The 15,165-nt window shown below is 44.0% G+C and overlaps 1 protein-coding gene across 4 annotated transcripts in view; it reads right to left on the bottom strand.

The window, feature by feature from the left end:
• Window positions 1-360: 360 nt before the first annotated feature.
• Window positions 361-15,165, bottom strand: part of LOC129822086 (alpha-2-macroglobulin-like) — a 42,865-nt gene continuing 28,060 nt past the window's right edge. For 3 of the 4 annotated variants that reach the window (XM_055879990.1, XM_055879991.1, XM_055879993.1), the window contains 8 exons: window positions 14,952-15,026; window positions 14,410-14,572; window positions 13,905-14,095; window positions 13,407-13,622; window positions 13,098-13,222; window positions 12,711-12,801; window positions 12,497-12,565; window positions 8,662-12,081 (listed from right to left, as the gene is read on the bottom strand). In XM_055879990.1, coding sequence (XP_055735965.1) covers window positions 11,365-12,081; window positions 12,497-12,565; window positions 12,711-12,801; window positions 13,098-13,222; window positions 13,407-13,622; window positions 13,905-14,095; window positions 14,410-14,572; window positions 14,952-15,026 — 1,647 coding nt within the window. In that variant the 3' untranslated portion in view covers window positions 8,662-11,364. Of the gene's footprint in view, window positions 527-7,711; window positions 7,766-7,878; window positions 7,985-8,661; window positions 12,082-12,496; window positions 12,566-12,710; window positions 12,802-13,097; window positions 13,223-13,406; window positions 13,623-13,904; window positions 14,096-14,409; window positions 14,573-14,951; window positions 15,027-15,165 lie in introns of those variants that run through there. The other variant, XM_055879992.1, reaches the window with a different exon arrangement.

Here is a 15,165-nt window from a genome sequence, read left to right as displayed (position 1 = left end):
ATATGTGGTTTCCAGTTTACATAGAGTCAAATAAAGTTAGTTCAGGGTCATCAATGTGTCTACTTGGGGGGGAATATATGCGGCTGTGATTATAATCAAAGAGAACTCTCTTGGTAGATAATGCGGTCGACATTTGATTGTGAGGAATTCTAAGTCAGGTGAACAGAAGGACTTGAGTTCCTGTATGTTCTTATGATCACACCACGTCTCGTTACTCATAAGGCATACAGTGGAGCAAAAAAGTATTTAGTCAGCCACCAATTGTGCAAGTTCTCCCACTTAAAAAGATGAGGCCTGTAATTTTCATCATAGGTACACTTCAACTATGACAGACAAAATGAGAAAAAGAAATCCAGAAAATCACATTGTAGTATTTTTAATTAATTAATTTGCAAATTATGGTGGAAAATAAGTATTTGTTCAATAATAGTGTTTTAATGAAAAACTTTGATTCCAGAAAGTTACATTTACTTTCGCTTGAAAGATGTCTCAAGGGTTGCAGGTGACTGTCATTTTCTTCTTACATCTGCAGAGGGGAAAATGCAATGAATAGGTAGATAAAGTACATGTAAGAAATTAATGATTTAACAAACTGAGCAGCATTTAGGTAAAAGGATTGAAGGAATATTGACTCAACTGCTCATTGAACATCTAATTCTAAAATCATGGGCATTAATATGGAGTTGGTCCCCCCTTTGCTGCTATAACAACCTCCACGCTACGCGCTTCAGCACTCGGCGGTCATGTTCTGTGACCTTGTGTGGCCTAAAACTTTGCAGCTGAGCTGTTGTTGCTCCTAGACGTTTCCACTTCAGAACAGCAGCACTTACAGTTGATCGGGACAGCTCTCGCAGAGCAGAAATTGTATGAACTGACTATGACGGTGCAACGTTGAAAGTCACTGAGTAAGGCCATTCTACTGCCAATGTTTCTCTACGGAGATTGCATGGCTGTGGGTTCGATTTTATACACCTGTCAGTAACAGGTGTGGCTGAAATGGCTGAATCCACTAATAGTTTTGTGCAGTGCATTCGTAAAGTATTCAGACCCCTTGAACTTTTTCCATATTTTGTTATGTTACAGCCTATTCTAAAATGGATAAAACATATAACAAATGTCATCAATCTACACACAATACCCCTAAATGACAAAGCAAAAACTATTTTTTTTATAGATTCCTGCTAATTTATAAAAAATAAAAAAATTGAAATATCACATTCACATAAGTATTCAGACCTTTTACTCAGTACTTTGTTAAAGCACCTTTGGCAGCGATTACAGCCTCAAGTCTTCTACAAGCTTGGCACACTTGTATTTGGGGAGTTTCTCCCATTCTTCTCTGCAGATCCTGTCGAGCTCTGTCAGGGTGGATGGGGAGCGTCGCTGTACAGCTATTTTCTGGTCTCTCCAGAAATCAAATCAAATCAAATTGTATTGGTCACATACACATGTTTAGCAGATGTTAATGCGAGTGTAGCGAAATGCTTGTGCTTCTAGTTCCGACAGTGGAGTAATATCTAACAAGTAATTTAACAATTCCCAACAACTACCTAATACACAAAAATCTAAAGGGGAAAATGAGAATATGTACATATAAATATATGGATGAGCGATGGCCGAGCGGCATAGGCAAGGTGCAAAAGATGGTATAAAATACAGTATATACTGTACATATGAGATGAGTAATATAAGATATGTAAACGTTGTTAAAGTGGCATTATTTAAAGTGACGATGCACCTGTACGATGCACCTTAAAGTGACGATGCACGATGCACCTTTGATGCACCTGTACTGACCTCGCCTTCTGGATGGTAGCGGTGTGAACAGGCAGTGGCTCGGGTGGTTGTTGTCCTTGACGATCTCTTCGGCCTCCCTGTGCCTTCGGGTGCTGTAGGTGTCATGGAGGGCTGGTAGTTTGCCCCCGGTGATGCGTTGTGCAGACTGCACCACCCTCAAGAGAGCCTTGCGGTTGAGGGTGGTGCAGTTGCCATACCAGGCTGCTCTCGATTGTGCAACTGTAAAAGCTTGTCAGGGTTTTGGGTGACAAGGCAAATTTCTTCAGCCTCCTGAGGTTGAAGAGGCGCTATTGCGCCTTCTTCACCACACTGTCTGTGTGCGTGGACCATTTCAGTTTGTCTGTGATGTGTACGCAGAGGATCTTAAAACTTTCCACCTTCTCCACTGCTGTCCCTTCGATGTGAATAGGGGGGTGCTCCCTCTGCTGTTTCCTGAAGTCCACGATCATCTCCTTTGTTTTGTTGACGTTGAGTGAGAGGTTGTTTTCCTGACACCACACTCCGAGAGCCCTCACCTCCTCCCTGTGGGCTCTCTTGTCGTTGTTGGTAATCAAGCCCACTACCGTTGTGTCATTTGTAAACTTGATGATTGAGTTGGACGCGTGCATGGCCACGCAGTCATGGGTGAACAGGGAGTACAGGAGGGAGCTGAGCACACACCATTGTGGGGTCCCTGTGTTGAGGGTCAGCGAAGTGGAGATGTTGTTTCCTACCTTCACCACCTGGGGGCGGCCCATCAGAAAGTCCAGGACCTAATTGCACAGGGCGGGGTTGAGGCTCAGGGCCTCCAGATTGATGATGAGTTTGGAGGGTACTATGGTATTGAATGCTGAGCTGTAGTCAATGAACAGCATTCTTACATAGGTATTCCTCTTGTCCAGATGGGATAAGGCAGTGTGCAGTGTGATGGCGATTGCATCGTGTGTGGACCTGTTGGGGCGGTATGCAAAGTGAAGTGGGTATAGGGTGGCCGGTAAGGTGGAAGTGATATGATCCTTGACTAGTCTCTCAAAGCACTTCATGATGACAGAAGTGAGTGCTACGGGGCGGTAGTCATTTAGTTATTTTTGTAGTCCGTGATTTCCTGTAGACCCTGCCACACACGTCTTGTGTCTGAGCCGTTGAATTGCGACTCCACTTTGTCCCTGTACCGGCATTTCGCTTGTTTGATTGCCTTGCGGAGGGAATAACTACACTGTTTATATTCAGCCATATTCCCAGTCCTCTTTCCATGGCTAAATGCGGTGGTTCGCTCTTTCAGTTTTGCGCGAATGCCGCCATCCATCCACGGTTTCTGGTTAGGGTAGGTTTTAAATAGTCACAGTGGATACAACATCTCCAACGCACTTCCTTATAAACTCACTCACAGAGTCAGCAATAGATCGATGTTGTTCTCTGAGATTGACCAGAACATATCCCAGTCCGCGTGATCAAAACAATCTTGAAACGTGGATTCCGATTGGTTAGACCAACGTTGAATGGTTCTAGTCACTGGTATCCTGTGTGAGTTTCTGCCCAGTTTCTGCAAGATGGCGCCGTGGTTGGATTTGCCGAAGGGAGGGCTAGTGAGGGCTTTGTATGCATCGCGGAAGTTAGAGTAGCAGTGATTGAATGTATTACCCCCGCGTGTAGTGAAATCAATATGCTGATAGAATTTAGGTAGCCTTGTTCTCAAATTTGCTTTGTTATAATCCCCAGCTACAATAAATGCAGCCTTAGGATATATGGTTTCCAGTTTACATAGAGTCCAGTGAAGTTCCTTGACGGCCGTCTTGGTGTCTGCTTGAGGGGGAATGTACACAGCTGTGACGATAACTGACGAGAATTCTCTTGGGAGGTAATATGGCCGTCATTTGATTGTAAGCAATTCTATGTCGGGTGAGCAGAAGGACTTGAGTTCCTGTTTGTTGTTATAATTACACCATGAGTTGTTAATCATGAAGCATACACCCCCGCCCTTCCTCTTCCCAGAGGTGTTTATTTCTGTCGGCGCGATGCATGGAGAAGCCCGGTGGCTGAACTGATTCCGACAACATATCCCGAGAGAGCCATGTTTCTGTGAAACAGAGAATGTTACAATCTCCGATGTCTCTCTGGCAGGCAACCCTTGCTCGAATTTCGTCGACCTTGTTGTCAAGAGACTGGACATTGGCGAGTAGTATACTCGGGAGCGGTGTGCACGTCTACGGAGCCTGACCAGGAGGCCACTCCCTGCCCCTTCTGCAGCGCCGTTGTTTTGGGTCGGCTTCTGGGATTAGATCCATTGTTCTGGGTGGTGGTCCAAACAGAGGATTCGCTTCGGGAAAGTCGTATTCCTGGTCGTAATGTTGTTAAGTTGATGTCGCACTTATATCCAATAGTTCTTCCCGGCTGTATATAATAAGACTTAAGATTTCCTGGGGTAACAATGTAAGACATAATACATAAAAAAATTAAATACTGCATAGTTTCTGGTACGTTCACAGTTTCTGTGTTGTGGTTTGTGTATTTTCATGTATGTATTTCAGGAAATGGCTTCCTGAAATTCTCCCCAAGCAGCTGATTGGTCAGCCCCATTGATGATTGGAGAGCTGACCCTGCCCCCTCGTCAGGACGCAGCTGTCTACAATTACCAACCCCTTCTGAAGCTATATAAGCCAGAGTTCTGTTGCTCAGAAGAGAGAGGAGGCTGATGGCAGAGGAGTATATCATATGTTGGTTGTTTTTCAGAGAGATGAGGAGATGCTTTGGTATGTACTATGTTAGTTGTTGCTGAGAGAGGTGATTGTTATGTTCTGGATTATGTTGGTGCTCAGAGAGAGAGCTTCTTTAATGTCCTGAGTTAGTTTGTTCTCAGTTTTTTTGTGAAGTAGTTTGTAATATTCTGTTTCATTTGTTCCCGAAGGGGAAGGCACCTAGGTAGTGCTTAGGCAAGAGGCCCACGGGCATACATAGACCCATAGTACTCTGTCTATGCACACTAGGTAAGACCTGGGCGGACCACCCCAAGTATTTTGGTTAGCGCACCAGGTGGTGCTAAGTTAGATAAGTAATGGGTAGGCAGGTAAGATAGGAGCGGGGGGCTTTGACATTTACTTTCTTTGCTTTGGTTCTGTCCAGCCCCTTTTCCCCATATTACTGTGTGAAGGAATACATTCCTAGTAAACGGTAAATTCTCTGCCTTTTGTCATCCTTACTCACACCTACAGTCCCATAGCTCTTTCACACCACAGAGAGTTGAGTTGTAGCAGGGTGTCATGTTCCCTCTTCCTAGAGGCGTACGTAACAGTTTCCTAAGGACTCGAAGCGAGGCGACCATCTCTGTCAGCAGCATCTTGCTAACGTTAGATCGGGTTCAAGTCCGGGCTCTGGCTGGGCCAATCACGGACCTTCAGATACGTGTCCCGAAGCCACTCCTGCGTTGTCTTGGCTGTGTGCTTAGGGTTGTTGTCCGGTTAGAAGGTGAACCTTCGCCTCAGGATGAGGTGCTGAACAAGTTTTCATCAAGGATCTCTCTGTACTTTGCTCTGTACATCTTTCCCTCGCTCCTGACTAGTCTCCCAGTCCCTGCCGCTGAAAAACATCCCCACAGCATGATGTTGCAACCACCATGCTTCCAGACGTAGCGCTTGACATTCAGGCCAAAGAGTTCAATCTTGGTTTCATCAGACAAGAGAATCTTGTTTCTAATGGTCTGAGAGTCATTTAGGTGACTTTTGGCAAACTCCAAGCGGGCAGTCATGTGCCTTTTACTGAGGAGTGGCTTCCATCTGTCCACTATACCATAAAGGCCTGATTGGTGGAGTGCTGCAGAGATGGTTGTCCTTCTGGAAGGTTGTCCCTTCTCCACAGAGGAACTCTGGTGCTCTGTCAGAGTGACCATCGGGTTCTTGATCACCTCTCTGACCCAAGGCCCTTCTCCCCCGATTGCTCCATTTCAGGAGGCAGCGAGCTCTAGGAATAGTCTTGGTGGTTCCAAACTTCTTCCATTTAAGAATGATGAAGGCCACTGTGTTCTTGGGGACCATCAATGCTGCAGAAATGTTTTGGTACCCTTCCCCAGATCTGTGCCTCGACACAATCCTGTCTCAGAGCTGTACGGACAATACTTTCGACCTCATGGCTTGGTTTTTGCTCTGACATGCACTGTCAGCTATGGGACCTTATATAGACTGTGGGCCTTTCCAAATCATGTCCAAGCAATTGAATTTACCACGGGTGGACGCCAATCAAATTGTAGAAACATCTCAAGAAGGATCAATGGAAATAGGATGCACCTGAGCTCAATTTCGAGTCTCATAGCAAAGTGTCTGAATACTTATGTAAATGTGGCATTTGTTTTTTATTTGTATCAAATTTGCAAACATTTGTCATTATGGGGTATTGTTTTTTTAGTTTTTTATATATATTTTTTCTCACACATTTATTTAATCAGGTAGGCTAGTTGAACAAGTTCTCATTTACAACTGCAACCTGGCCAAGAAAAAGCAAAGCAGTGCGACACAAACAACAGAGTTACACATGGAATCAACAAACAGTCAATAACACAATAGAAAAAGTCTATATTCAGTGTGTGCAAATGAGGTAAGATAAGGGAGGTAAGGCAATAAATAATTACAATTTAGCAATTAAACACGAGTGCTAGATGCGCAGAAGATGAATGTGCAAGTAGAGATACTGGGGTGCAAAGGAGCAAATAAAACTAAATAAATAACAGTATGGGGATGAGGTATTTGGATGGGCTGTGTACAGGTGCAGTGATCTGTGAGCTGCTCTGACAGCTGGTGCTTAAAGTTAGTGAGGGAGATATGTCTCCAGCTTCAGTGATTTTTGCAATTCGTTCCAGTCATTGGCAGCAGAGAACTGGAAGGAAAGGCGGCCAAAGGAGGAATTGGCTTTGGGGGTGACCAGTGAAATATACCGGCTGGAGCGCGTGCTACAGGTGGGTGCTGCTATGGTGACCAGTGAGCTGAGAAGGCGGGGCTTTACCTAGCAAAGACTTATAGATGACCTGGAGTCAGTGGGTTTGGCGACGAATATGAAGTGAGGTCCAGCCAACGAGAGCATACAGGTCACAGTGGTGGGTAGTGTATGGGGTTTTGGTGACAAAACGAATGGCACTGTGATAGACTACATCCAGTTTGCTGAGTAGAGTGTTGGAGGCTATTTTGTAAAGACAAGGATCGGCAGGATAGTCAGTTTTATGAGGGTGTTTGGCAGCATGAGTGAAGGATGCTTTGTTGCGAAATAGGAAGCTGATTCTAGATGTAATTTTGGATTGGAGATGCTTAATGTGAGTCTGGAAGGAGAGTTTACAGTCTAACCAGACACCTAGGTATTTGTAGTTGTCCACATATTCTAAGTCAGAACCGTCCAGAGTAGTGATGCTGGACGGGCGGGCAGGTGCGGGCAGCGCTCAGTTGAAGAGCATGCATTTAGTTTTACTTGCATTTAAGAGCAGATGGAGGCCACGGAAGGAGAGTTGTAATGGCATTGAAGCTCATCTGGAGATGAGTTAACACAGTGTCCAAAGAAGTGCCAGAAGTATACAGAATGGTGTCGTCTGCGTAGAGGTGGATCAGAGAATCACTAGCAGCCAGAGCGACATCATTTGAGGTATACAGAGAAAAGAGTCGGCCCGATAATCGAACCCTGTGGCATAGAGACTGCCAGAGGTCCGGACAACAGGCCCTCCGATTTGACAGATTGAACTCTATCTGAGAAGTAGTTGGTGAATCAGGAGAGGCAGTCATTTGAGAAACAAAGGCATTGTCTATTGCCTGTAGATTGATGTTAAAAATGTTAATTTAATACATTTTAGAATAAGGCTGTAACGTAACAAAATGTGGAAAAAGTGACGTGGTCTGAATACTTTCCGAATGCACTGTATAGTGTATCTAAAATAACCATTAAATAAAGATTTTAAATAGATTACCAGCTTGTAACCCCTACTTGCAAGGGAAGACATATTCTGTCTCTGCCTGGTCACCTGAATAAAATCATAAGACAGGTAAGTCTCAGTAAATTAACACAAGTTAACCAAATGTTACTAATAAAAAGAGGGAAAAATACATTGGGGAGGAGGGTTAGGTTTAAACTTACTTGGCTGGTAATAGTCGTAGATCTTGATCACCGCTGGCTTTAGATTCTGTACTCGGACCTCCTGTATGATGTCCAGGGAGTGGTTGAAAGGAAATAATGATGGTAACTGTTCGGAGAAAAAAACATTGGTCACAATTATTTAAACGTTATTTAAAAGTTTCCAATCAACTTTGCTGACTGAAGGACATTCCACACAAAACAATTTCAGAGTAGATATACAGTGCAAGTCAAAAGTTTGGACACACCTACTCATTCAAGGGTTTTTCTTTATGTTTACTATTTTCTACATTGTAGAATAATAGTGAGGACATCAAAACAATTAAATAACACATATGGAATCATGTAGTAACCAAAAAAGTGTTAAACAAATATTATTATATTTGAGATTATTCAAAGTAGCCACCCGTTGCCTTGATGACAGCTTTGCACACTCTTGGCGTTCTCTCAACCAGCTGCATGGAATGCATTTTAATTAACAGGTGTGCCATGTTAAAAGTTAACTTGTTGAATGAAATTGTTGAGTTTGAGCCAATCAGTTGTGTTGTGTCAAGGTAGGGGTGGTATATAGAAGATAGCCCTATTTGGTAAAAGACCAAGGCCATATTAAGTTTAATTAACTATCTACATGTACAGTTGAAGTCGGAAGTTTACATACACTTTAGCCAAATACATTTAAACTCAGTTTCTCACAATTCCTGACATTTAATACTAGTAAAAATTCCCTGTTTTAGGTCAGTTAGGATCACCACTTTATTTTAAGAATGTGAAATGTCAGAATAACAGTAGAGAGAATTATTTATTTCAGCTTTTATTTCTTTCATCACATTCCCAGTGGGTCAGAAGTTTACATACACTCAATTAGTATTTGGTAACATTGCCTTTAAATTGTTTAACTTGGGTCAAACGATTCGGGTAGCCTTCCACAAGCATCCCACAATAAGTTGGGTGAATTTTGTCCCATTCCTTTTGACAGAGCTGGTGTAACTGAGTCAGGTTTGTAGGCCTCTGTCACGCCCTGACCATAGAGAGCTTTTTATTCTCTATGCTGGTTAGGTCGGGGTGTGACCAGGGTGGGTCATCTAGGTGATTTATATTTTTATGTTGGCCTGGTATGGTTCCCAATCAGAGGCAGCTGTTTATCGTTGTCTCTGATTGGGGATTATATTTAGGCAGCCATTTCCCCTTTGTGTTTTGGTGGGATCTTGACTATGTATGTGTGCATATTTGTGTGCATATTTGTAGCTTCACGTTTCGTTTTGTTCGTTTATTGTTTTGTTTTGCTTTGAGGTTCACATAGCAATAAAGATGTGGAACCCAGATCACGCTGCGCTTTGGTCCAGTTATTATAACGAACGTTACAGCCTCCTTGCTCCCACACGCTTTTTCAGTTCTGCCCACAAATTTTCTATGGGATTGAGGTCAGAGCTTTGTGATGGCCACTCCAATACCTTGCGTTGTTGTCCTTAATAAGCCATTTTGCCACAACTTTGGAAGTATGCTTGAGGTCATTGTCTATTTGAAAGACCCATTTGCGACCAAGCTTTAACTTCCCCACAACATGATGCTGCCACCCCCATGCTTCTCAGTTGAGATGGTGGTGTTTGGCTTGAAAGCCTCCCCCTTTTTCCTCCAAACATAACAATGGTCATTATGGCCAAACAGTTCTATTTTTGTTTCATCAGACCCGAGGACATTTCTCCAAAAAGTACGATCTTTGTCACCATGTGCAGTTGCAAACCGTAGTCTGGCTTTTTTATGGCTGTTTTGGAGCAGTGGCTTCTTCCTTGCTGAGCGGCCTTTCAGATTATGTCGATATAGGACTCGTTTTACTGTGGATATAGATACTTTTGTACCTGTTTCCTCCAGCATCTCCACAAGGTCCTTTGCTGTTGTTCTGGGATTGATTTGCACTTTTCGCACCAAAATACGTTCATCTCAAGGAAACAGAACGCGTCTCCTTCCTGAGCGGTATGACGGCTGTGTGGTCCCATGGTGTTTATACGTGCATACTATTGTTTGTACAGATGAACGTGGTACCTTCAGGCATTTGGAAATTGCCTGAAGGTACCAATTGTTGGAAATGTAAAAAAAAAATGTATATATTGTTATTTTTTACTGCTGCTCTTTAATTATTTGTTACTTTTATCTCTTATTCTTATCCGTATTCTTTGAAACTGCCCTGTCGGTTAGGGGCTCGTAAGTAAGTATGTCACTAAGGTGACCTGTTGTATTCGGTGCATGTGTCTAATAATAGTTCGATTTGATTTATTATGGCAAGAACAGCTCAAATAAGCAAAGAGGAATGACAGTCCATCATTACTTTAAGACATGAAGGTCAGTCAATGCAGAATATTTCAAGAACTTTGAACGTTTCTACAAGTGCAGTCGAAAAACCATCAAGTGCTATGATGAAACTGTCTCTCATGAGGACCGCCACAGGAAAGGAATACCCAGAGTTACCTCTGCAGCAGAGGATAAGTTCATTAGAGTTAACTGCACCTCAGATTGCAGCCAAAATAAATGCTTCACAGAGTTCAAGTAACAGACACATCTCAACGTCAACTGTTAAGAGGAGACTGGGTGAACCAGGCCTACATGGTTGAATTGCTGCAAAGAAACCATTACCAAAGGACACCAATAATAAGAGACTTGCTTCAGCCAAGAAACATGAGCAATGGACATTAGACCACTGGAAATCTGTCCAAATTTGAGATTTATTTTTGTTCCAACTGCAATGTCTTTGTGAGACGCAGAGTAGGTGAACGGATGATCTCTGCATGTGTGGTTCCCACCGTGAAGCATGGAGGAGAGGTGTGATGGTGTGGGGGTGTTTTGCTGGTGACACTGTCAGTGATTAATTTAGATTTCAAGGCACACTTAACCAGCATGGCTACCACAGTATTCTGCAGCGACACTCCATCCCATCTGGTTTGCGCTTAGTGGCACAATTATTTGTTTTTCAACAGGACAATGACCCAAAACACATCTCCAGTCTGTTTAAGGGCTATTTGACCAAGAAAGAGAGTGATGGAGTGCTGCATCAGATGACCTGGCCTCCAATCACACAACCGCAACCCAATTGAAATGGTTTGGGATGTGTTGGACAGCAGAGTGAAGGAAAAGCAGCCAACAAGTGCTCAGCATATGTGGGAACTCTTTCAAGACTGTTGGAAAAGCATTCCTCAAGATGCTGGTTGAGAGAATGCCAAAAGTGTGCAAAGCTGTCATCAAGGCAAAGGGTGGCTACTTTGAAGAATCTAAAATCTAAAATATATTTTGATTTGTTTAACACTTTTGTGGTTACTACATGATTCCATATGTGTTATTTAATAGTTTTGATGTCTTCACTATTATCATACAGTGTAGAAAAGAGTGAAAATAAAGAAAAACCCTTGAATGAGTAGGTGTGTCCAAAGTTGACTGGTACTGTATGTGGAAGGGCCGACGCCGGACAGGAGAAGCAGGTATGGGGAGTCAAACATTTATTCAGGAACACGACAGGAACAGCGTTAGCACACGGGTAAACAAGGACATATGACAAACAATCCCGAAGCAGGGAACAGAGCTAGGAAATAGACAGATATAGGGAAGGAAATTACACAAGTAATTGAGCCCACGTGAGTCCAATGAGCGCTGATGCACGTGTTGGGGAAAGGCAGGTGTGCGTACTGAAGTTGGCTTGAGTGAGTAATGTTGGGGAGTCTGGCGCCCTCGAGGGCCAGAGGGAGGAAGAGCGGGAGCAGGGGTGACAGTACCCCCCTCTAGGGGCGCCATCCAGCGTCCCACCTGGGCGAGCCGGCCGAGACATGGGCGCTGGGCAAGCCGGCAGGGGGTAAACTCCCCACGAACCTCCAAGGGCGTGGGAGCCTGGCGAGCCAGCAGAGGCATAGGAGCCTGACGATCAGGCTGAGGCATGAACGCCTGTCGATCCCGCTGCGGCGTGGAAGCCCAATGATCCGGCGGAGGTGGAACAGTCTGACGAGCCAACTGGGCGAACAAGACCTGACGATTCGGCTGAGGCCCGACGTGGGATGGGCGCCCTCCGAGCCAACCGGGGCAAGGAAACCTCTCAAGCCAGCTAGGGCGTGGAAGCCCGACGAGCTGGCTAGGCACCCCCGGTTCCATCGGCGGTGACCCAGGAACAATGTCACACCAACCGGAACGCCAGTACTCCCCGATGCTTCGTGTAATGGCTTCCGGATTCTGTAAGGGCCGACGCCGGACAGGAGAAGCAGGTATGGGGAGTCAAACATTTATTCAGGAACAGACATAGAACACGACAGGAACAGCTTCAGCACACAGGTAAACAAGGACATATGACAAACAATCCCGAAGCAGGGAACAGAGCTAGGAAAAAGACAGATATAGGGAAGGAAATAACACAAGTAATTGAGTCCACGTGAGTCCAATGACAGCTGATGCGCGTAACGGAGAAAGGCAGGTGTGCGTACTGAAGGTGGCTTGAGTGAGTTGTTGGGGAGTCTGGCGCTCGGGAGGAAGAGTGGGAGCAGGCGTGACAGTATTTTAACAGAATTACATCAATACATATAGTATATGTTATTTAAAATGAATTTCATTATATTGAGAGTGCTATGTACACTGTTCAAACTGGTCTCACCTCTCTCAAGTACATTAACACATGGTCATCTTTGGAATCGACACGGTCCACTCGACCTGAACCCCTCAGCTGTGAAGACAAGCCATTCACTGATTATTCATATTGAATGGACAAAAAAAGGTTAGTTTCTGAAAAGTTCACAGATGAGAGGCAAGAGCTACATGGAAAAAGGTTATAGGTAACACCATAAATGTATGATATCATAAAAACTCACCCTCCCCAAAGAGCCTGGGTCTGGGACAAACCCAGACAGCATTTTCAAATCCACTATAATCATATTGGTGGTCAGCTCCTTTCCATGATATCTGTGAAAGCAAAGAGATGCCTGTAATATCAAAGTGAGATTTTTACAATTACTTGCAATAAAACAAATAGATAAAATCAATACTTTTATTATTTTAGCCATAAAAAAGAAATGGTTGCCTGGTGTGTTTTCGTACTGTTACTGGTAGAAACTAGAAATTCAATAACCTATAGGAAACCAAGTAAGTTGGGCCAAGCCCATTCTGTAAGACATGCTCCAAAATAAAACTTTGGAGTGTCATCAACAAACCGATTGAAAGAATGCTTCTGTGAATGCAAATGTGTCATTCCTTCTTACTGAGACTGGAGCTTCAGTGTGACTCTGGGTCTCAAAGAGTTACTGTTGCAGTCCACCTCTGGCTTCACCTGGATACTGAGCGTTGTGCTGTCAGTAGGAGTAGGGATGTTGTAGTGGAGCGCCACCTTGGAAAGAGGGAAGAACAAGTCAGGGAAACCGTCATGTCTACACATATACATTTTAAAGGATAGTGAAAAATAAACATTTCATAAACTAAATATCAGACAACGCTTCTTAAATGTTTGAACTTCACAGTAATATACAAACCATATCTTGCACCATAGGATTGGGAGGAGTGTTTTCACAAACCTGCACTGAGGCACAAGCACTGCCCTTCACTTCCACGCTGTACTTCCCTTCTGTCTCCTGCAGCGCCCTCTCCTGGTAGAGAAGCTTGTTGTTTTGGTTCACTTCGAAGAGGTGCTGTGCTCCACTGGGAGACTGTACTGTGACTGTGCTGGCACCCTCTCTACTGTACACCCTGGTGGAGTAGAGGGCCAGGGCCTGGAGGGCCACCACTGTGTCCTAAACACACACACCAACAGACAAATATGTTCAAAATGAATGAAAATAGCCCATTTTACATAAAGGGGAAATTGTTACATTGATCTGTTACTAGAGTGACTATTTCCCATTTCCATCCATTATGGTTTCTTGGCTCCATTTCAGTGGAAGTTATCCTCAACAGGCTTGACATGACAAGAAGCACATACATGCCTGTGGTCTGGTAAATGTCAAGTATAATGCCTCACTACTAGTGCACAGCACAGGGTGCCATTTCAGAACAGAGGTGTTTTGGAAATATACCTGTGTGGAAGAGAAGCCTCCGTAGGCATTCTGCTGTCTCACCAGCCACCTGACGATGCGGGAGGCATAGCCCAGGTCAGTGGTAGACAGAGGGGAGGCACTGAGGGAAGCCAGCAGAACATAGGAGCTGATTTCCACCGCCAGGGAGGCTGAGGTCTCTGAGGAGGTCTGAGTCCAGTGCAGGAGACCCCCTGAGGAACGAGGAGCGCACACACACACACACACACACACAATAGGGAATAGCTTATTCATCATAATAAAAGATACAAAGTTCTTCTCTGACCTACCGAATTCATTTTATGACGAAAAGTGAATTATATTACAGACACCTGAGTTCAAATTGTATTTGTATATAAAATACTTTGGGTGTTTGATTGAGCCAATCTGGAGTGCCAGACGGGAGGAGGGGTTACACTTTTGGGATTACTCCATGGGGTTCATTGCCCAGGTAAGCTCAATGAAAGCAAGACAGCACAAACAGATCTTGGACCAGGATATGTCTCACCTTCTTGTAATGCGATCGTGTCCAGGTGCTGCAGAAGCTGGGCCCGGGTCTCCATGTCCCCTGCCAGGGTAAAGGTGTAGGCCAGCAGAGCAGTGGTATAAGTGTTGGACAAATCACTGGTGGAGTTCCTCAGGCAAGACAAGCTGCTGTACACAACAGGATCCTGGAGCACAAAATAACAGAGCAGCACATTAAGAGACATGCTAGCCTGGTCCCAGATCTGTTTGTTCTGGCAAGGTAATACAAACAGATCTGGGACCAGGCTAGACACATTCATGCTGGAGCACCTTTAGTTTTTCAGTTTACAGTATTATAACTATGCCTGTACTTTTTATGTTAACAGCACACTGTCATTCAGGACTGCTTATGGTAACAGCTATTCTTATTTCTATTCCATATGCTACTTTCAGATAATTTTTTACATAGAACTTGACAGTTGACATAAGATGTATACAACAGACTCCATGCAGGAGTTTAAACCAGTTTCCTGTAATGGACGTTGTTGAAGTGAGAAACGATGGTTATGTGGAGATGCTACGTACCGACACTGACATGTTGAGCTCCAGCATTGAAGACGTGATGTAGGCCGTCAGTGTCACTTCATCTGTCACCCCACCCTACAAAACAATATGTTAAATACTGAAACATGTGTAAACTGTCATCTGATACAATTCTCTAGAAATCATCATTCCCAAATTTATGGCTGGTCTGACGAGACAGAAAACGACATCTTCTACCATCTTCTATCAGTTTAGT

Source organism: Salvelinus fontinalis, chromosome 24 (genome assembly GCF_029448725.1).
Source record: "Salvelinus fontinalis isolate EN_2023a chromosome 24, ASM2944872v1, whole genome shotgun sequence".
NCBI lineage: Eukaryota > Metazoa > Chordata > Actinopteri > Salmoniformes > Salmonidae > Salvelinus > Salvelinus fontinalis.
This window is presented reverse-complemented; position numbering and strand designations above follow the sequence as displayed.